At 44.0% G+C, this 22,981-nt stretch overlaps 1 protein-coding gene across 1 annotated transcript in view; it reads right to left on the reverse strand.

The window, feature by feature from the left end:
- The window catches only part of LOC308293804 (receptor-type tyrosine-protein phosphatase beta), a 74,635-nt gene that overhangs the window by 12,045 nt on the left and 39,609 nt on the right, over window positions 1-22,981 (reverse strand). Inside the window, exons 15-33 of the mRNA XM_080736439.1 lie at window positions 22,632-22,892; window positions 22,211-22,474; window positions 20,938-21,195; window positions 17,398-17,661; window positions 16,906-17,166; window positions 16,347-16,631; window positions 15,486-15,761; window positions 14,764-15,027; window positions 13,926-14,186; window positions 12,170-12,424; window positions 10,587-10,856; window positions 9,528-9,806; window positions 7,637-7,903; window positions 6,036-6,308; window positions 5,027-5,290; window positions 3,690-3,980; window positions 2,062-2,223; window positions 854-1,049; window positions 283-404 (exon numbers count right to left, since the gene is read on the reverse strand). Of these exons, the coding sequence (XP_080592565.1) occupies window positions 283-404; window positions 854-1,049; window positions 2,062-2,223; window positions 3,690-3,980; window positions 5,027-5,290; window positions 6,036-6,308; window positions 7,637-7,903; window positions 9,528-9,806; window positions 10,587-10,856; window positions 12,170-12,424; window positions 13,926-14,186; window positions 14,764-15,027; window positions 15,486-15,761; window positions 16,347-16,631; window positions 16,906-17,166; window positions 17,398-17,661; window positions 20,938-21,195; window positions 22,211-22,474; window positions 22,632-22,892 (4,773 nt within the window). The remainder of the gene's footprint in view (window positions 1-282; window positions 405-853; window positions 1,050-2,061; window positions 2,224-3,689; window positions 3,981-5,026; window positions 5,291-6,035; window positions 6,309-7,636; window positions 7,904-9,527; window positions 9,807-10,586; window positions 10,857-12,169; window positions 12,425-13,925; window positions 14,187-14,763; window positions 15,028-15,485; window positions 15,762-16,346; window positions 16,632-16,905; window positions 17,167-17,397; window positions 17,662-20,937; window positions 21,196-22,210; window positions 22,475-22,631; window positions 22,893-22,981) is intronic.

Consider the following 22,981-nt stretch of genomic DNA (forward strand, 5'->3'; position numbering starts at 1 on the left):
TTAGGGTTAGGGTTAGAAGTCAATGTTCGGAATGGCGGTGTTTCGTAATGGCGGGGTGTAACCTCCATTATTATGGGGGATTATGCTAAATAAATCGAATTATGAAAATTATGAAAATTGCTCAACATATGCAGTTAGCATCCGGCAGTTTCTAAATGCTGGGAACCCATACTCAACATTTCTAACATAAAACCTTGGTGTACTCAATATGCCAGGGTTCAGATTCTGGCAAGTGGACTAAAAGGGGGTAACAAGAAAGAAAAGGGAGAGTGAATGAAGTACCCATGTTCATTGGGAGATCTACTAGCTGTGGATGGATGCAGGTGACGGAGACGTAGGATCCTTCAACATCCACAAGACCATCTGTGCTCACCTTCAGCAGTGTGAACAGCACTATTGCGTAACTGCAACAAACATCAATAAAAACTAAAGTCAGTCCATGGACTAAAATAATTATTTGTCCAGAATCATAAACATTTCCCCAAATAGCAGAAACCTTTTCTGCAACATTTATACTAATGTATAAATTATTTTTCAATTTTAATGTATAAGGATTAAATCACATTTGTCAGCCATCCTTTGTATATTTAGGTTATTTGTCATTATCTGCCCTGTGTTCCAAAGCCATAAAAAAACATTAAATATTAATTGCAATTATGTGTGTAACAATCCAGTAAAATATCATGATTGCGATCACCAGTGTTAACCACCAGTGTTACTGTACGTATGTTGTGTGTGTGTGTGTGTGTGTGTGTGTGTGTGTGTGTGTGTGTGTGTGTGTGTGTGTGTGTGTGTGTGTGTGTGTGTGTGTGTGTGTGTGTGCATGCGTGCGTGCATGCATGTGTGTTCATACTTGTATATGTCTCCTGACTCCAGGACTCCATTGCTGTATCTGTGCCAGGTGGTTGAGTCTCCTATCTTAACGGTCACAGAAGAACGGGCCTGAGGGTCCAGCTCCTGCATGGTGGCCAGATACATGGTGTCACTGTCTTTAGACCAGTCCTTATAGGTCTTCACCAAGTACTGCTGGAGATTAGAAGTGTCTACACCTGCGAGGGGGAAAAATGAATCAATTTCAATACTTATACCAGTGTTTCTCAACCTTTTTTCTGCATGGGCACACTTTTCATGTCCCAAGAATCCATGGGCACACCAACATAATACGGGGGTGTAAATATCGTCACTGTCGGGAAGAAACCTCGCATCTCAAGTTTGTACGTTTCTCCGCAAAGCAAAGCCCTGCTTCATCATTCAAGGCTGTCGCACAACAGTAGTGAAAACAGCAGATCTACAAGCACCTATTTTTAAAATGATAAATACAATACTGTCTTTCAAGCGGTTTCAAGGGGCACACTTGACCCTTCTCAGGGGCACACCAAAGGTCCCCAGGCACAGTGGTTGAGAAACACTGCTATAGTACTTGTCCGACTTTCTTCTTCCATCCATCTTTCCAGATAAACGTTATTTTGCCGCACTACTCCTCCCACATTCCAAGACATGGGCTTAATATCGATATCATCAAGGATCTCCATATATGGGTATAAAAGGACAAGGACTGACACAAAGATCTCCATTATATGGCCATTCATTTATTAGTGACTTAATTTTCCCCATTGACTTGAATGGGGGAAATTCAAATGGTAAGACGGAATTAATTTGCAAGTGTGACTCGCAGCAACGACACTTGAAAGTTCCCAGAATTGTATCTTTCTAGTTCTCAAACTTTTATATGCCAAGGACCTCCAAAATGATATTTATTAGGCCACCGACCCCCACCTGAAAAGGTTTTGTGCCAGGGACCCCCCAGAAAAGAAGATTTGTAAAAAAAGGAATTATTCAAAGGTTTTGACAATTTCTGAAACATTCTACCAACACAAATCTTGCGTGAGTGTGTGTGTATGTGTGTCCCTGGCAACAACAAAAAAAAAATGTTGACCCGATGCCCGGTGCCAAAAAAAACCAAAAAACATTTCTAATAGGGGCCGGCAAACCAAATACATATGAACTCTGACATGAAAAGCTTTGTGAAGCATTACTGTGAGTAAGAGAACTAAAACAGACCTGCCAGCTGGTTAGTGAGCAGCACCCCATAGTGTGTGATGGGTCCACCGGAGCTGTTGAACAGACTTGTGTCGATGATGAGGGAGAACTGGTCGTGCTCCTTCTTGCCCTCCTTCACCAGTGACTCTAGGATCTCCTCACACGGTGACGGGACAGGGGGGGCTTCCCAAAAAACACAAGAGGAAGAAAAGTTAATTGTTTAAGATCGGTCATTTTGTCTCTGAGAGTGTACACACGATACCTTTTGGTTACTGTTTCTATGCTGTCAGAGTTACAAATACAAATGTTCCTGATACACTGTGTAGTACTGCATGATTTTCTTTTTCTTCTTTTTACTGAAGTGAGTAAATTAAAGACTGTTGAAAGGACTGTGCATGCAACACATTCATTCAATGAGATTTACATCTTATCTCATTGACTGTTATCTGTCACAAATCTATGATCATCATGACATCACCACAAGCAAAAATGTATTTACGGGTAGATAGTGCTGCGTTGGAGCAGTAATATCCACAGGTTGACAAACTAGACATATAATGCTCTGGAACACTTTATTTTCTATTGTGTAAAAATGTCCACAGACATTCTGCCGGGAAATACCCACACTACACGTTTTAAATTAATTGTATTGGTCCCCACTCCTTTGTAGGGCTTCTCCGCCAGGCCCGAGGAACCCGAAGATTTATTAAGCTTTAATTAAAAATATATATTTTATCGCAGCGCCCACGTTAAAAGGTAAGAGAAGCCAGGCAGTGAAAGACATAGCGAAATCTTCGGGTTGCTCGGCTGGTACAGTCAATCACACTGTATATTTGCACATTTTGTCCTCTGCATTGTACCCATCCTACAACAACTAGAAGCAGTGAGCAGCCATTCTACAGCACTTTGGGAGCAATTAGTGATCAGGAGTCTTGCTCAGAGACACACATCGACACACTGCTGGCCTGGAATCGTACCTGGGACAACTAGCGCGGGGGTTCCCAAACCTTTTTGTCTCAGGGCACCCTATGAATATTTTTATTTAATCCGAGGCACCACTACATTATAATTTTCACTCCCAGCACCTTATATTTATAACTTATCGTTGCTGTCGGGTGGAAACCTTGTATGTCCAAAACCGTTCGTTTTGTATTTATCATCTATAAAATGTACTAATTTAGTGAAAACAGCCGATCTACAAGCGATGTGAGGCGTTGTGTGGTTGTAGATCTGCTGTTTTCACTAGTTTTCTGCGACAGTCTTGTATGATGAAGCAGGCTTTACCAAAAGACGTACACATTTGAAACTTGGAGATACGAGGTTTCTGCCCAACAGTGATGATATTTTAGTGGTTATGTTGCGAGGAAAACGTTGAGATAATAGCCATTTTTGCTTAGAACTGACTGAAAATAACTTTGTACTTGATACTAAATATTTTTGCCAAGTGTCCAAATAAATTCCAAATATTATCACATTTTCTCGCGGCACCCCTGGACTGCCGTCACGGCACCCCAGAGTGCCCCGTCACCCACTTTGAAAACCACTGTACTAGGGTCTCTGTCTACCCAGGCGGGGCTCACTAACCACTCTATGGCCATTTGTCTACAAACATCCTGATGTGGTATATTGAAAGGAGACGTTGAACATACCGGTGATGCCTGTGGTGCAGTCAACCTGCACAGGAGTGCTAGGTTGTCCACAGCTGAGAGTTGTCACCTTCAGGTTGTACTGGGTGTGGAACTTCAGTCCGGGCACGGTGTGGTGACACTCGCCGTCACACGTGTCCACGGGCTGCTCTATGGTCTTGCCGTCGTCCCTTTCCTCTGTGACCACGGTGAAGCCAGAGTGCAGGCCTTTGGGTTTGGTCCATTCCAGGATGAGCCGGGCCTCGGTGCCGTTGTTGGGGCTCTTACACAGCAAGCCGGACACCTGACTGGAATCTGCAAGGGTTCATTGAGGAAGACATGGATCAGCAGGACAGGAGGACTTTGAACACAAAGCAATAGAGCAAGGGGCTTCAACGTTTTCAGGCCAAGGACCCCTTAAGGCCCTCTTACATCTAACAACTTTGCAAAGATTTTGGACAGATTTGGAAAGATTTCTAAAAGACTACCCTCTCACACTATAAGATTTGAAAAAGACTTTCCAAAGACTTAATGATGATTTTTAAAAGATTTCAGTTGTTAGATGTGAGATGGCTCTAAAGATTTTGTAAAGACTGATTCAAGATTCCCTTTTATTTTCTGAAATATGCCTATTATAGCCATGTGTTCCTATTCCTCTGACTTGAGTCAGGGTAAAAATCGAGTCGGACGACTACCTCACATTTAACGATTGAGTAACAGGAGCGTGCCGCGACTCGCCTCGATTTTATTACGACTGAGAAATCTTTTCAGAGTTGTTAGGTGTAAGGCAAGCTTAAGTTGAGAGAAAGATGAAGCAGGGACCCCCGGCCACAACCTTGTCATAGATTCCATATTGTTTGATTGTTTGACAGCACAATCATTAATGTTTTTTGGATTCATGACAATTTGTGTGTACAGATATTTAACCACTTGAACTTAATAAAGTTGACCTTTCACTATGTACTTAGTCTGCTCTTTTCCCCCTCTACACCAAACCTCTTTTCCAAAAGGCTAAATAAAGTTCTCAGAATAAGGAACTCATTTTTTGACGCCGTCCGACGCCGTCACGACACCGTCTTTTTGGTGGATCCCTAGCCTAACCCAGAAGCCAAAAATAGCCCATCTACAAGTCTGTTGTAAATCGTCTTTTTTCGATATGTAATGTGTAATGTGATCGAGGCTTTTCTTGATTGTTTAAACATGACGTGATAACAGGCTCGACAAGCCCAAAGCTTATTGATATCGGGTAATCAATACATTCGGGTTTCAAGCTCCATCCAACCCTAGTCCTCACACACTTGTGCCAACGCCATTGTACAGAATCAAACTGATATCAAATTGAATTGCTTGTGAACCCATACCTGTGCAACTGGAAACGGACACGGTTGCAGCCTGTATTCCATTCACAGTCTCTGTGGTCACGTTGAAGTGATATGAGCTTCCAGGAATGAGCGGTTGGACCGTATGCCTCTCTGTGGACGTTGTGATGTTGTCGACATGGCCAGAGGAGTCAGCCCAGCTCACATAGTAGCGGTAGCTCCGCTGGTAGCCAGCAGGCTTCTCCCAATGCAGTGACATGCTCTCCTCTGCTGGGACGGCTGTGAGGGACGTGACGTTCTCTGGATCTGGTAGATGAAACAGAGATACAGACACTTTCAAAATACACACTCGACATGCATGGGATGGGAGCAAGATACCGTTCTCTGCAAGTCACAGTGCTTGTAACATTAAAATATAGATGTATATTTAAAGCAACCATGGCATTAAGATAGTAAAAAAGCGCAAGATAAAAATGATAAAGAACAGCATAAGTAAACTGTAAATGTTACGACGGTTCCTGGGTTGATTTGTTGATTAATTTGAATAGAGGGTATGCATCATATGCCACTCAGCGCCACTCAAGCCATCATATGCCACTCAAGCCATCATATGGTCACTGTCGGGCAGAAAACTTGTATCTCCAAGTTTCAAATTTGTACATTTTTTCGCAAAGTAAAGCATTGTTCCATCGCACAAGGCCGTCGCACAAAAGTTGTGAAAACAGCAGATCTACAAGCACACAACGCGTTGTGTGCTTGTAGATCGGCTGTTTTCACTAGTTTAAATCATTTTAAAAGTGATAAACACAAAACAAACGGTTTTGGACATACAAGGTTTCCACCCGACAACGACGATATGCCACTCAAGCCATCATATGCCAATCAAGCGATTGTTGGGAAACTCCTCATGACTCCTACTGACTATTTTTGCCACTCTGTATCACATGCATACCCTCTATTAAAAATAAAAATAAAATAAAATAAAACGTCAAAACTCACATCCAACTGTAGCCCTACTTTTGTGTATGCATGCATTTTGTAAAAGTCTTACTGGTAGTGACTCCGGAGCTGCAGACCTCTGGGCTGGTGAAGCCCAGGGGCCCCACTGTGGCCACGCACACATGGTAGGGCGTTCCGGAGAGCAGGCCGTGGAAGGTGTGCGTGGTGTTGCTGGTGGAGACGTTGACCCTGCCTTCCTGGGGTGACGCGTAGCGGGACACCACGTAGTGGAAGGAGCCGGCGGCCATCAGGGGAGCTCCTCCCCACCACGTCTCAATGCTGCTGGTGGTCGTAAGGGTGTCCATGGACCCGGGGGAGTTGGGAACTGGGTGAGATTTCAGGGCAAGTTGAATGAATAATACATTTATAATAATGCATTTTATTTGTAACGCACTTTATGTTTGACGCAAATCTCAAAGTGCTGCATTGCATAAAAGTCAAGGAAAAAATATATAATAAAAACAATGAAATAAATAAAATGTAGATTAATGGTAAAGTACTCAACTTGGTTCTGGGCTCTGACATAGTGCCATTTACACTAACCCTTTGTGTGTGTTCAGTTAAAAAGGAATAGTACCACCGCGTGGTACGCGTCAACGAACTGAATGAATGCAATACATGGTTAATGAAAGGGTCTGTTTCCTACCATCTAAAGTAGGAGAACAGGTAATCAAACTAAATAATTGGTATTCAATAAGATAAAAAAATAAAATAGTGAAAACGACCTATCCACCTCTTCCAACCATTAGATGGCAGCAAACTCACAAAATGTGTCATACAGTTCTGTAACTCTGAGTTATAGAGGTCCTCATGATTTAAAGTTGCTATATGTATTTTTCCGCTGACATAAGCAGGAAAAAGGAAATTGCTTATTTTAATTTTTAATTTTTATTTTATTATATTCAGACGGTTAACCGTCCACTAGCAGAACAATTCAGAACCGGGCCGGTATGCGAGCCACAATGCTCGGGCCCCCCCTTGAAAGTGTCTGTGGTATATTTTAATTGATACAAATTACAAAAGGTTTTGAAAGTGTGCGGTTCCACTGCAGCCATCATCACTACACTTCTCACTAAATGCTCTTCCTGTTGTCCTTCACAAGAAAGTGTCCCCCTTTACTTCTTCCCAATGCGTGACATTTTACCCAGGTTAATATAACAGGATATAGGTGTAACAGAGGCTGGGCGCTACAGAAAGGGGACCCAATTGCGAGGGAGGGGGATGATGGGACTCCGACAGACGGTCTGGCAGATTGACAATCATTTGGACTGAGACTGACGGTCAGTAGGAGGCTGACGGCCGGGCCCCCGCGGTCCGCGGGCCTGTAAGCGGCCGCTTACTCAGCTTAGTCTGTCAATCCTTTTAGCCCCGGGTCGGCTGGTTCATGCACCAATGAGCTGCTAGTGACAGAGCTTCTTACAGATATTAATAATAGTTTTGGAGGCAGACTGCGGCTCCTAGAAGCGCCACAGAGACTAGATTTGTTTTAGGGAGCATTGTTAGACGTCTGAATATAATAAAATTAAAATTAAAATTTTAAATAAGCAATTGCCTTTTTCCTGCTTATGTCAGCAGAAAACTACATATAGCAACTTTAAAAATAGAAAAGTTGAGAACCACATCAGACAACAATTATCAGTCAGTCACACTTACACGTTGCAGTGGTAACGAGGCCAGACGTGGCGTTGAAGGGCCCGCTCTGCGTGGTGACCCAGGCGGTGTACTCCTGTCCCGCTGCCAGGCTGGAGAACAGCCAGGACCTGTGGGTGGAGTTCAACTCCACCCGCTCCTCCCAGGTGTTGGAGCTGTGGTTGAGGTGGACCACGTAGCGCTCCACGCTCCCGTCCGGGGCCGTCCACCACACCCGCACGCTGCTGTTAGAGCCGTCGTTGGAGAGGGCAGGCTGGACCGCTTCAGGTTCTGTCAGCAGAGGAGAGAGGACAACTTTATTATCAATTCACTGGTTCAGGAGTCTTCAACGCTTTCAGGCCAAGGACCTCTTAGTTGAGAGACAGATGAAGCAGGGACCCCCACAACCTTTTCATAGATTCTATATAGTACTTAGTCTGCTCTTTTCCCCCTCTGCACCGAACCTCTTTGCCGAAAATAGCCGATCTACAAGCTCACAATTAGCCTGACCTAAGCTTTCTCAAAAAAGTCAAATATTCAAAAATTACAAAAACAAATATGTTGCTACATACTACTGTACTACCGTACATTAAAATCTGTTCCCAGACTGAATGGGTTAATATAAAAGGGATTAGAAGATTTGGAGGACCCCCTGTAGTAACTTCTGAGGACCCCCTAGGGGTCCCGGAACCCCTGTTGAAGACCCCTGCGCTGGTTGACAGATGAGTGGGTGAAATTCATTTCTGTGTATAAGCTCCATTATGTTGTTGTTTTCCAGAAAGGCAAAAGGAGAAAAAGGAAGGAATAGGAAGCAGGGAGAAAAACTAATCTATACAAAGATGATCAACAATCTAAGAAAAATCTAACAAAGGGACAATGCACCTGCTTCTAATGATATCAACGCACTTAATGCGAAATATTCACGTGCTTTCAGACTCTTCAATGCAGAAAGTATCCAGGATACTTGGATATTCAGTATCCAATAACTCACCAATGCAGAGATATTAGTAGTAAAATGTCGACATCTAGTGGTCAACCTCAGAGGAGCGCAAAAATAAAACCTGAGGTGACTCCCAGCCTCGAACCAGATGCCAAGTGTGCTCTGTTCCCCAGTGTAATGCTCCACGCCACTGACCCCGACGGAGCGGCGCGGTATTGGGCGCCGATGACCCCCGTGAGTCGCCACCGAGGCGAGCGCTAGCGAGCCGAGTTGCCGCGACGAACGGTGGGAACGGCGCCCAATCCCACTCAGCCGCGTTACCGAGTTATGTGCCGTTATGGACAGAATAGTAAATATTCAGTCCCTCACTATCAACATCTACCCCACTATCCACGTCATAGATATCCACGTCATAGATAAATGCACAAAAAAGGAGTCACTTCATCCGTTCATTAGCTCAGTCAGTAGAGCACGGATGCAACAAACCCACGATTTGGGTTCGATTCCCCTGAGGGGACTAATATTCAAGGCGAGAGATATCGGCGCATGCGTACTTCAAAGTATCCTCCGTGGATACCCAGTGCATATTCTCTGCATTCAAACGTCTGAGAAATGGTGAAAAAGTCGGATTGAATGCGAAGAGAGCAGTCGAAGCCGGTGGACAATGTTTTCAAATCCCAGCAGCCTCTGCAACTGTGCAAAACCCGAATTGTTTTTATTTGCAAGCTTTTAAGAACTATAAAACACTTAAACCCCAGCATCTGTATTGCGGGGAAAGCTTTCGGCGAAAATAGCAAATAGACAAGGTCACAACGCGGCGCGTTGAGGCGGGTTGTGAGCTTTTTCGGTCGGCTATTTTCAGCGAAAGCCTTCCCCACAATACAGATCCCCGAGGGACTCGGGTCAATCGTATAGGGTTTAAGGTGGTTGATCCATGCAGTAACCAAAGAGTGACGGTAAGAGACAGGATCGTACTGGTGTACTGGGTGGTGCAGGACGGTGTCCCCTCGGTGCCGTCCTGTGCTCTGACAAACACGCAGAAGGAGTAGTTGGTTCCTGGCGTGAGCCCTGACACCTGGGCCCGTTCCCCCGGCACCGTGCTGTTGGTGGTGGAGGCAGTGGAGACGCTCCCGTAGACGGCGGTCTCAACGCGGTATGTGTAAGAGCTCTGGTGCTCTGGCGGGCTGCTCCATGTCAGCTGGATGGTAGTGCTGTTCCACGTGCTGGCCGCCAAGCTGCTCACACCGTATGGTCCTGGAAAACAAGCAGACGTGCCGATGTTAACTCTTTTGGAGAAACATCGAGAGATGGGAACGGATATAGGTAACATTTTATCAACACAAATCCTATATGGGGGTCCCTGGCACAGTATTTTAAGGCAGGGGTCCACAGACAAATATAGCTTTGTCTCAAAAGATTTGAATATTATGTAAAAAAAAAAAAAACATTGGAAGCAGCAGATGCCATAGCATCCCAAATCATCACAGACTGCGGAAATTTCAGACTGGACTTCAAGAAACTCTGACTTCAGAAGGTTGACAAATAGATCCTTGTTTTGAGTGGTCTTGTGTAATATTGTAATATTTTGAGATATGGATTTTTGATTAAAACAAAAAAAGGTTTTGAATATTTCACTGCATGCACAATGTATATTATACACACATACATATGTGTATGAAAGTTAATTGTTTTTATGGAATTATTGAAAATAAAGAACTTTTCCACAATATATATATTTTTTTTAGACAAAGCTGTTTATTGTTGATGTCCGGCAGAAACCAAGTTTCAAATGTGTATGTTTTCTGTCGTAAATGAAAGCCCTACGTCATACAAAAGTGTTGCACAAAAGTAGTGAAAATAGCAGATCTACATGCACACATGTAGATCGGCTACTTTCACTATTTTAAATCGATTTTAAAATAATAACAATGAAAGGAAGGTTTTGGACATACAAGCTTTCCACACGACAATGACGATATATCACTTTGGTGGTCCCTTGTCACAAGTTTGAGAGACAGAGAATCAAAGACGTACGTGTGAAATAGGACACAGCCTGGGGAATGGCCTGGGTGCCGTCTGCGGTCTGCGTGGTGACGGTGAAAGTGTAGTTGGTGCCAGACTGCAGCCCGCTGGCGTTGTACCCATTGGTGGAGACCACGCCAGATGCCACCAGGGAGCCGTTCTCTGAGCGGGTCACCTGCACCGCGTAGGAGTAGCCAGCTCTGCTCTCCCTCTGATCCCACACTAGCATCACCTCTGTGGGGGAGATCCCTGCTTCCTCCAGCCTGCTCACCGAGTGTGGTTCTGGACAGTGGTGGAAAAAAAGTACTCACATTCTTTAATTAAGTAAAAGTATCAATACTACAATGTAGAAGTATACTCTGTTACAAGTAAAAGTCCGGAATTCAAAATGTACTTGAGTAAAAGTATGAAAGTGTTGGCATCAAAATGTTCTTAAAGTACCAAAAGTAAAAGTACAAAATGTTTGAAAATGGCCGATCTACAAGCTCACAGTAGATCGGCTATTTTCAAATAGTGTAGGTATAAAATAGGGCTAAAGTGGATTAATGTATGTTTTATAATACAATCATTTATTTATGCAAAGTAACTAGTAAATAAAGTTTTCAACAAATTTAGTGGAGTACAATATTTGGATCCGAGATGTAGTGGAGTTTTGGAAATAGGAAATCAGTCAAGTAAAGTACAAATAACTGTAGTTTGTACAGTACTTAAGTAAGTACAGTACTTAAGTAAATCTACTTAGTTACTTTACAACACTGACTCAGCGTTTATCAGATTATCTGCAAAGAATTGTTTTGAATTTGAGGTTAAATGTGAACATTACAGGGAGTGGCAACTGCCATTACCTGAGACAGCAAAGGACAGGCCGGGATACCAATTGGATCCAATCAGGATAGAGATACAGGATACAGATTATGCAAGTTAAATTGGATGTGATGACATAAAGAAAGGAGCATCAGAAATGGAACACTACAATTAAGCTGATGAATGGGTACTCTCTCCTGATTGTCTGGAATTGTATCACCTTCCTGAAAATGTATTTTCTGTTTATTAAAGTGCCGGAGAAAAAAATTATCAGTGTCCTTACAATATGTCATATACTTATGTATAAAACTAATAAAAATATTTGAAACATAAAGTGCCGGAGAGACACAGAGACCCCTGTGACTGAACAAACACTATATAGCAATGATATGAATATAGTGCTTTAATCTTTAAAATAATATATATCGTCGTTGTTGGGTGGAAACCTTCTATGTCCAAAACCGTTCATTTCGTATTTAGCATTTAAAAAATGAACTAAACTAGTGAAAACAGCAGATCTGCATGCACACAACGCCTCGCGGCACGAGGCGTTGTGTGCTTGCAGATCTGCTGTTTTCACTACTTTTGTGCGACGGCCTTGTATGATGAAGCAGGGCTTTGCTTTGCGAAAAAATGTCCAAATTTGAAACTTGGAGATACGAGGTTTCTGCCCGACAGTGACGATATATATATTTTTTTGTTTTCACCAAAAAATATCAAATATCTTTAATTTGGGGGTCCTTAACATGAAAACGTTGGATACAAACTGTAGCATGGCATGTTAAACTCACTGGTATAGTTGAGTGTGGTTTCCACTGTGCTCAGGTAGCCCCACACGCCCACGGTGACAACAGAGATGCTGTAGGCCGTTCCAGACAGGAGGTTGTCCAGCAGCATCCAGCTGTTACTGGTGTGGCTGGAGTGGTTCTGGTGGGACACGCTGAAGTTGTACTGGTCCGGCTCCATGTCCGGAGGCCTGGCCCAGCTGACGTTGATGGAAGCAGTGCTCTGAGACTCCACCACGATGGGACCGGGAGGGTTGGGAACTGGGAGAGGCAGGAGAAGACAGAGTGTTGTTTAACCCAGGGGTCTTCAGCGTTTTCAGGCCAAGGACCCCTTAGTCGAGAGAGAGATGAAGCAGGGACCCCCACAACCCATAGATACCATATAGTTTAGTTTCGTCGTTTGACAGCACATTCATCGGTGTATTTTGGGTTCATCTAAATTTGTGTTTCCAGATATTTAACCACTTGAACCGTCAATACTTAATAAACTTGACCTTTCACTCTGTACTTAGTCTGCTCTTTTTTCCCCCTCTACACCAAAACTCTTTGCCGGAAATATTTTTGGACGCTAGGGCTCAAATGGTTAATATAGAAAAGGAGTAAAAAAGCTTCTATCACACAAAGATTTGGAAGTCCCCCTGTAGTGACTCTGAGGACGCCCTAGGGGTCCCAGACCCACTGTTGAAGACCCCTGGTTTAAACACTTAAACCTGGCTGTACAAAAAAAATTAAAGATTGTATTCTTTGTAAAAAATACAAAGATTGTGTGTTTCTATACAGTGTATTCAACTTATGATTTTCTGAGCAGCACTTTATAAAACTTGGTTGTAAAATGTGACTGGATTGGATTGGATACAAACTCATGGCGTGGCGCAAAGTGAGCTAGTATATCTGCTATTTTTGAATAGCCAAATGCCGAGTACCAAGCTTTGAGCTTGTAGATCTGTTTTTTTGTTTCTTTTTTTTCGGCAATTGAATATATATGTTTTAAAGTGAACTTTTGTAACTCAAATCTTTGCTTCTGGGGGGTCCCTGGAACCTGAAATAGTTTGAGAACCACTAACATCAAAAAGTCTTAGAAGGATTTAGAAGACATTTATAGAATCGGTCTCAGGTCTAAATGGGTTAAAGAGGTTAAAGTGATTGTGATGCTTTTTTCAATCTACACAAAATCTCTGCCAAAAATAGTAGATCTCTACAAGCTACAAGCGACAGTCTGTCAGGCTGCATGAGAGATATGCGCCTTAAAGGTCTTATGACATCAAATGTATATTTATTTTATTCTTAGACTTTTTTCATGTTTCCTGACCTCAATTACACACACACAAAAAAAAAAGAGTTAATTTGTCTCTGGACATATGCATCATCATCCAGGGGAGGGTGTGGTTGTAGGGGAGGGTGTATCACCTTTGCTGTTACTTTACATTGTGTTTGCATCGGTCCAATGCACCATTTACCATTTACCACTTTGGTTGTTGAGTTCACCCTCCCCTACAACCACACCCTCCCCTCTATGATGATGCGTACGTCCAGAGGCAAATTAACTCACTTTTCTGAGCCTAGTAATAAAAAAACTACAGATTACAGAAAAAACACTGAATGTTGAGAGTTCAGTTTTTTTGTGTCAGGAAACATGGAAACACCCTCAAAATAAAAAATAAATAAGTTAAATTTGATGTCATAAGACCGCTAGGCCAGCAGCACCCCATCGCCCATTTTCTTCTAGTTTGTGCATCCCCTAATGACTAGCAATGCGACTCACAGGTGGCGTTGACAGCGGTCGAGTTCTGAGAGAGCGGTCCGCTGGCGCTGACCACCGTGGCGGTGTACAGCGCTCCGGGAGCCAGGCCTGTGAACAACACCTGCTGCGTGTGGTTGCTCAGGCCTGTGTGGTTATCTGCCAACCGTCCTCCTCGGTGCAGCAGCACAGAGTAGGAGTCCACGTGACCGCCGGCCCGGCCCCAGCTCACAGACATGGTGGTTGTGGTTCCGATGGCCACGATGTCAGGCACCGCCGCAGGCTCTGGGAGGAGGGGGGAGAAAGATAGTTATATTATATGTAATGTTGTTGTCGGGTGGAAACGCTGTTAGTTTTGTATTTTTCATTATAAAAATGATTTAATACAGTGAAAATAGCCGATCTACAAGCACACAAGTGCTTGTAGATCGGCTGTTTTCACTACAGTCTTGTATGATGAAGCAGGACTTTACTTTATGAAAAAACGTACAGATTTGAAACTTGGAGACAGTGACTTCTGCCCGACAGTGATGATATATATATCGTTGCTGTCAGGCAGAAACCTCTTATCTCCATATTCTAACTTGAATACATTTTGTGTGTTTTTTATTTATTTGTATCACAACTACTGTATATTAAAACTACATACATAAACAAATAAAACTAAACAGCACGTGTGTGTGGGGGCACCTGCTGGCCTACTGGTCCAGGCGCATACCACTTAGGCATTGCCGGTTCGATTCCCTATCCGGACGACCTTTGCCGTGTGTCACTCCCCATCTCTCCCCCCATTTGTCCTATCAATAAAGGCATAAAAGCCCAAGAACAAATCGTAAGAAAAACAAACTAAAAAAAAACGCACGTGTGTGGCTGGTTATGCTCTCCGGGGTGGATTTGACCCCCTGGACAACCGTCCACACAGTGAAGGTGTACTGCTGTCCAGCGCTCAGCCCGGCGAAGACGTGCGTCTCTGTGTGGACGGACACGTCCCTGCTGTTCCCGCTGTCGTCCCCCACGGTCACCAGGTAGGAGTAGGAGGGCTTGAAGTCGTCCGGTTTGACCCAGGTCAGCTGGATGGCGGTGGTGTTCACGTGCACGGCTGACAGGCCGCTCACCGCTTTGGGCACTGTGGAACAAACGTGTACAAGCACAGGTTGGAGTTCATGAATATAATAAAGCGCTCGTTCTCAAAGTTGGGTCCGGGGATCCCCGGGGGTCCTTTAGGGCAGTGCCAAACAACCATTTGTGGGTTGGTGGTCGCAGACAACTTTTTTAGGGTCGCGAGTAAATCAATTTTTTTTTCTTTGTTTCCAACAATTATTTTTAAAGATACAAGAATATGAAAAACACATCCAAAATGTTCAGAAATAATAACACATTCAAACATGTAACAACAAGTAACTATTACAATCAAAACATACATACATTCATCTTTTATTATTTTCATTTTAACACATGGGGGGGGGGGGGTCCCTGGAACAAAAGTATTTTCAAATGGGGGTCCGTGCCGCGGCCAAATAAATTTCTATTTAGGGATTCTTGACATACAGTTTAAGAACAACTGAACATAGATAAAAGATTTACTTGTGTAGCTGGATGTCTGCTGGGCGGTGGACTGACTCTCCGGCGCTGCCACGGTGGTGACGTTAAAGGTGTACTCTGTCCCCGGGTCCAGGCCAGCGACCACGGTGCTGGTGGTGGTGGTGTTGATGGTGTTGACCACCAGCACCGCGCTGGTCGGGTTGCTGGTTTGAATCCTGTACGTGAAGTATGGCTGGTGTCCCACAGGGTGTGACCACTGTACTTCTACAGAGGTGGTGGATACAGGCCTGGCCGCCAGGTTCCGCACCGGGTTGGGTACTGTAAGAAATATAACAAAACCATCAGGGGCATCAATTGGGTATGACAGGGGTATGCAGCTGCCATACCTTGTGTCCAGAGGGGAAAATAATAGTTACTTTTAAATATAAATCCATGAATGTCTCTTTGTCTATCTGTTCTGGTTATTATGTTGTTAAATTACAGTAAAATAACTACAAATGCAACATTTTACAAAATGGTCACTTTAACAAGGTGTTATAATTATATTCTCCACACTTGTATTCTCCCTATCTTGACAAAATGGTATATTCCCAGGTTCCGCAGGTCAGCTGCACAGGTGCAATGCATTATTGTTAATTGTGGCATGTTTACTAACATGGCAAGTTTAGCTTCACTTGAACAACCGTTCCAGGCTGCCATATCCAGCCCAAGAAGCCGTAGAAACAGGGAAAAAAATAGAATGTATTTCTTAAAATAAATGTATCATGCCTGTTGCTAAGGTATGGCAACATGACTGGTGTCTTGCACGTGCGCGAACGAAGGCGCTCGTGCAAGACACCAGTCATGTTGCCATACCTTAGCTTTTTCTGAACTGACGCCACTGCCCCTGATGCGTTCACTCACAAGTGTAAGCGTCTTTCGTGGGGGTCCAAACACTCCTCTGATCCTGGGGTCCCACTGTCTGCACCCTGATCCTGAACCGAGTCCCGGAGGTGAGCGAGGACAGGATGGTGTGGTTGGACGCGGCGGCTTGGTTTTGTTCAGCGGCAGCGCCCCCTGTGGGGGCCTGGTAGGATACGTGGTAGGCGGTGTTAGGGGCGCCCTCCATGGCGTCAGGAGAGGACCACTCCAAATGGAGGGCCGCGGTGGTCCTCTGGGTTACAACGATCTCACCGGGAGCAGTAGGGACTGAAATGGACAAATGGAGACATCATTGATTAATTTTAGGCCTAGAATTATTGAACGCTTTAACCAGTGAAAAATAGCAGATATACAAGCTCGCTGCGAGCTTGTAGATCTGCTATTTTGCTAAATGATTATTTTACCATTATTTTATGCTTTTATGCTTTATGCTTCGAAACATTATTTTTATTTTAGCGTCCGTTTTTCAAGAAAAAGTTGACTGTAGCTCCTTTCATTTTCAAGAGGGAAAGCTTTGCCTCAGGCTGTTGGCTGAACTCACCAGTAGCCAGTGAGATGGGATCAGAAGTGTCAGTGAAGGGACCGGCCACAGCCGTCACGTTGACCTCATAAACCCGGCCAGGTTTCAGGCCACTGAGGTGGGCCGTGGGCTCTGCCCGCGTCCTGTTGGCCCGGAAGTTCAAGTCCACGTTCCAAACGTTCACGCGGTAGTACTGGACATGACCACTAGGCAGGACCCAACTGAGGTTCAGAGAATCGGTAGCATTCGCTGTAACGGTGATGCTCCGGGGTTTCTCTGGCCCTATAATGATGATGCATACACACACATTTTTCATTATGCCCATTCCCGATGAACTGATGACTTCAAATCAATATCATTATTATTTAAATATTTTGCTTTGATTACGATTTCTGAACAATTATTACGAATTCTAAATCAAACCCTGAAAAAAATGACATAAATAGACCAGACTCATAATAAGCTAAAGCTGCTGGAAGGTTATCGTTTATATTTCACACAGCATGGACTTACGTGTGAAAGTCGATATGGAGGCCTTTGCACCTTCGTTCGCGACGTCTCCGGCCACAGCGGCGACCGTGACGTTATACAGAACTCCCGGTGTCAACCCTGTGATGGTGTGGGACGTGCTGCTAGCGGTGTGGTTACCGCCCGGTCCCACCGCACCGCTCCACCTCACCGTGTAGGAGGACACGTTGCCCTGCGGTGCCGTCCAGCTCACTGACACAGAGGACGTGGTGACGTCCGCGATGACAAGACCGTTGATTGCGCCGGGCTCTGTGAGGGCACAGACAAGAGACACTTTGAGAACGATGTAGGAGCTGCAGGATTATGGCCACGATTAATTTTTGATCAATATTGATCTCGATTATTAGCCTTATTCACGGCCCGCCCACTCAGCATCCCCCGGGTGCTGAAGTCAAGTTTTGAAGGGGAAAATCCTACTATAAGCGGGCCTATAGAGTTAACACAGAAATCGCAAATGTAATGCAATTTCCGAATAGTAAAGTATACAATACGGCTAGCATGATCAAGAACACAAGATAGTAAAAGGCACAAAGCATTATAATTTACTTTACAGTTCGAAATAATGATTTGTTGGCTTTAAGTCCAGCGATTTCTGTTATAGTTTCCCCTTCTAAATTTATGTCAGCATCCGGGGGATGCTGAGAAATTTGCTGAGTGGGCGGGCCGTGAATAAGGCTAATTGAGTCATGTTGCCATACCAGTCATGTTGCCATACAACATTTATTTTAAGAAGTACATTCTATTTTTTTTTTTTTTTAAGATTTGTTTTTGGGCTTTTAATGCCTTTATTGATAGGACAGTAGACTGACAGGAAATGGGGAGAGAGATGGGGAATGACATGTGGCAAAGGTCGTCCGGATCGGGAATCGAACCGGCGACGCCAGCAGGCATCATAGCCTAGTATGTGGTATGCACCTTGACCACCAGGCCAGTGGGCGCCCCGAAGTACATTCTATTTTTCCCCCCGTTTCTACGGTTTCTTGGGCTGGATATGGCAGCCTGGAATCAGTGCCGAGGGAAGTAGGGGTGCTGGGGGTGCGGCCGCACCCCCTCCCCCACGTCCCACCGCACCCCCCACCGCACCCCCTAAAGGGGGGTTGGGGGAAAAATATTGCCGATCGGCAAGTAGAGGCTCTGACATCAGTGGCGTGAAGTAGGAGCTATTGGCTACTTCTATTTCCAGTACAATTTCAAAATAAACATGTGTTGAATGATCGATTGTATAGACAAAAAAAAAAAGAAAGGCTCTTGTTTTGAAATGTGCTTCTGGGCACTGTTTAGACAGGAAATGGCTTTCAAAGGACTTCCCTTTTAACTTGTCTAAGCGTCTGTCTCTCCGTGCGTAACATATGCGTCATGGACTTGGGTGAATTATAACAATACGGGCATAAAAGGAATATACAGAACACCAAGACAACACAACCTAGGCTATGAAGGCATTACACATCGCCCTCTGCTAGCCCTGGCGTCCTCACTGGTGAGTCGTGGCTAAAGACTTGTAATGATGAATGCTATGTTATGCTGCTGTGCTGCCTGGCTAGGCTAATGTTTGGGCTAGCTAGTGGCTAATGGCTATGGTGTACCAGAAGTTGACCAGCTGTTTCCTAACACTGGGGTCTGGACCGATGCGGCGGACAATATAGCATCTAATAATATCCTGCTGGCTGCAATCAGATCAGTGGCATATTTTATATGTCTCCGCACTGTCCACAGCCCGTTTGGAGAGGCAAAGGGAAAGTTTAGTGTGCAGTTCCCAATTGTGTTACATTTAGCTAAAAAATAAACCGCGGAAACCCGAATAAAACATGCAAAAAAGGTTATAAAACACAATTAAAATCCGCAAATAACCGCAATTTTTCGCGCGCGCACACGGGGATCGTGTCACTGCACGCGCGCTTCGCGCGCGTGCGTGACACGATCGACAGCCCCTCCTGCCTCAAATTAGTTCCCACGGCTATGCCTGGAATGGTTGTTCAAGTGCAGCTAAACTTGGCATGTTAGTAAACGTGCCACAATTAACAATAATGAATTGCACCTGTACAGCTGACCTGCGGAACCTGGGTATATACCATTTTGTCAAAATGGGGAGAATAAAAGTGTGGAGAATATAATTATAATACCTTGTTAAAGTGGCCATTTTGTAACATTTTGCATTTGTAGTTATTTTACTGTACTTTAACCCTTTAAGTGCCTATCCCGAACATGTTCGGGATATTCGGGATCAAAAACAATTTCTTATTTGCTATTTTACTTACCCCGAGCTGCTTGGAGCAACGTGGGTGGTCCCGGCTCGCCCAGCGCTCACCAACGAGAGACGCTAGATGCTCCGACGATTTATTCCATTGAAAATGGTTTAAAATAAAGTTTAGACCCCCCCCCCCAATGTTCACCGAATGTTCATTGTAGGCGGCGCGACGTATTCCAGGGTGCCTATCCCGAACATGTCCGGGATATTTAATGAAATGAATTATTTTATCGGAGGCCTCAACGAAGCCCCGGTCTAGACGTCCATCCTTGGCCGGGACTTAGACTCGGCCATCCACAGGCCGTATTCGCGCTAACGGCCAAATCGCGCCGCCCACTCCAATAATAAATCACATCTTTAGACAGGATTTTCTCCGGATTGTGTCCCCAGACCCAAAGAGAAAGTTTTTTGCGGCTGAAATAGCTTTAGATCGGGCTTCTAAATGGGTTAGCATTTTGGCTACGTGTCAGCTAGCTTCCTCCTCTCGACACCCATAGCATTGACTGGAGTGAAAACACAAGCCAGTTGGGAGAGGGTCGACGAAAGCTATAAAGAAGGTCTATGGATACATTTCTGGCACTCTAGCACCCCTTGTGGCCGGATGGCACTGTATGAGTTAACAACCAGCACAGATAGACAAAGATACATGCATGGATTTATATTTAAAAGTAACTTTTATTTTCCCCATTGGACCCAGGGTATGGCAGCTGCATACCCCTGCCATACCCAATTGACGCCCCTGTTATTGATCACGATTATTTTTCTCAATATTGATCACGATTATTTTGATCAATATTGATCACGATTATTTATCACGATTATTCATTGAGTTTAATTACAAAACAAATATTGCAAATCACAACGTGATGACATCACACCGTTGTACTTTACAATACAAACCCCAAAATCAATCCTCCAGTTCTAGGCAACACAGAAGAGGGGGAACTTTTTTATTTTATTTCCACACAACTCCTCTAAGGTATATTAATGACATAGTTCAATATTGAAAATGGGTGGTCTTCCCCTTTAAGCATGTCCTCATTTACAGAAGAAACCCAAAGCCTGTTCATGTTGTACGCAGTAAAGATCCTCAGGTTTCATTTTACCGGGTCCATTTGGTTCCATTACACTCTCAGAGTTTGCTAAACACTTACAGAACACAGGAATAGACTCAGGGCCATTCTGAGAACTAAAAATAAACAGTGAATACTAAATACCAATCTGGGAACCCATCGTTAAAGAAAAGGGAAAAACAGCGCCCTCATAAAATTGTGTCTTACTTGTAACTGCACTGAAGACGAGCGGCTCTCCTTCTGTTCGGTTATCTGTGGCAATGGCAAAGACCTTGATGGTGTAAGTGGTTCCGGCTGCCAGGTTGGGTAGGAGAGCTGAAGTGCCATTTGTAGTCATGTTCAGTGTTGTTCCGCCATTGTCCCACTCCACTCTGTACATTGATACCCCTCCCGCAGGTTGATCCCAACTCAGGGAAATAGAGGAGGTTGTCGTGCTCACGGTAGCTGCAGCAATCATGTTTGGTTCTGAAGGGGAGAGAAGAGGAGAGGCATCACTGCAACTGGACAATTTCTCTAACTAACCCTTGAAGATGAAAGTAATTTTTTTTTGGATAAAATAACAATATTCCGATAGCAATCATTGCTATAGTGCATACATGGGCAACTGGCGGCCCGGGGACCACATGCAGCCCCCACCTTCACTTAATGCGGCCCGCAGGTTGATATCGGAATACTTATTAATTTATTATTGATTTCAGCCAGTTAAAATTCCAAACATGCAATCATGACCCGCTTTAATTACTTCAGTTTATATTGGTAATTGAATGACTAGTAGTATTACAATGTTAGTCTTTTTATGTCCAATGTATTTGTGTTTAAAGTTAACAAAAGTATAACTAAATGAATTTGAAATTAGATCAAAATGTTACATTTCAGGATTCCAATGAAAAAATAACAAAAGATAATTCAGGACTCCAATTCAAAAGTAGCAAAAATAGCCAATCTACAAGCTCAAAACGTCTCGTAGCAACTCTTACTGGAGATGAAAGGTTTTTGTTCGACAGTAACAACATGCAATGTGGCCCACTGGAGTGAGTGTGGAAATATAGTGGCCCTCTCCATCATCAAAGTTGCCCACCCCTGCTATAGAGTGTTTGTTCGGGAGAGACAGGGAGACCCCCTGTTACTGAACAAACACTATAGCAATGATTACTATCTGAATATAGAGCTTTAAACTTTAAACATGTTTTATTTTAACCAAAACAATGCCACAGCAGTGGTGGGGTTCAAGAACCCCCAGGGGTCCTGGAAGGGGTTCCAGGGGGTCCCCCCAGCTAAATTACCGTTAACTGAGGGTGTACACTTGTACACTCTCAAGAGTTATGGGGGTCCATGGCCCAAATGCATAATAAAATGGGGGTCCTTGAAAAAAAGAAAAAAAAAAAAGTTGAGAATCAATAACTCAAAGCATCTATAAATGAACACTTGAGGATTTTACTGTGAAGAAAAGTCAGAGTTAAAACATGCGACAAACACTTACTGGTGGTGTGACTGCTATTGATCGCGACCCCTTTAGTAACGTTATCCCCAGCCACTGCAGCCACTGCAAAGTAATACAGCTCTCCGGCAGTGAGGCTGTCTACATGAAACAGCGTTTGGCTGGTGCTCTTATTTTCATACAACGCGTTCCCATCGTTCCATTCCACAACGTAGAAGGAGCTTTCGCCATTCGGTTCGCTCCATTTCAGGGACACGGAGGAAGTCGTAATGTTACACAAAGTAAAGTTCCTGATCATCTCAGGATCTGCGCCAAGACAATGACAAGAGATGCAAGAAAACAAGAGGATCAAATATACAACACTCCTTTCAGTGTGACGTTAAGAGTTTAAACTAAGGAAAAGATGACAAATGCGTGGAGAATTATGCATTAGTGACCCTTTTTGTTAAAAAACACATCTTACATGTGAAGAGTAAAACCTCATCCTTTTTGCCGTCTGTCTTTTGATCACCGGCAACTGCGATGACTGTGAATTTGTAACGTGCTCCAGGCGTGAGCTCAACAACATTGATGTATGTTTCATGGACAGTTTGATTTCTAGTCTCACTTCCGTCTTTCCATTCTACTCTGTAGAAAGAGGTCGTTCCCACTGGTTCAGTCCAGTTCAGGGACACGGACGTTGTCGTGATTACGGTGGCCTTTAGGTTCCTGACGGCTTCAGGTTCTAGGAGAGACAATTACTCCACACGTTGGTTAACAACTTAAAACCCCACATACACTTTGTTTACAGGCATCATAAAGGGCTCTATCTGG

Source organism: Nannobrachium achirus, assembly GCF_963921795.1.
Source record: "Nannobrachium achirus genome assembly, chromosome: 11".
Taxonomy (NCBI): Eukaryota; Metazoa; Chordata; class Actinopteri; order Myctophiformes; family Myctophidae; genus Nannobrachium; species Nannobrachium achirus.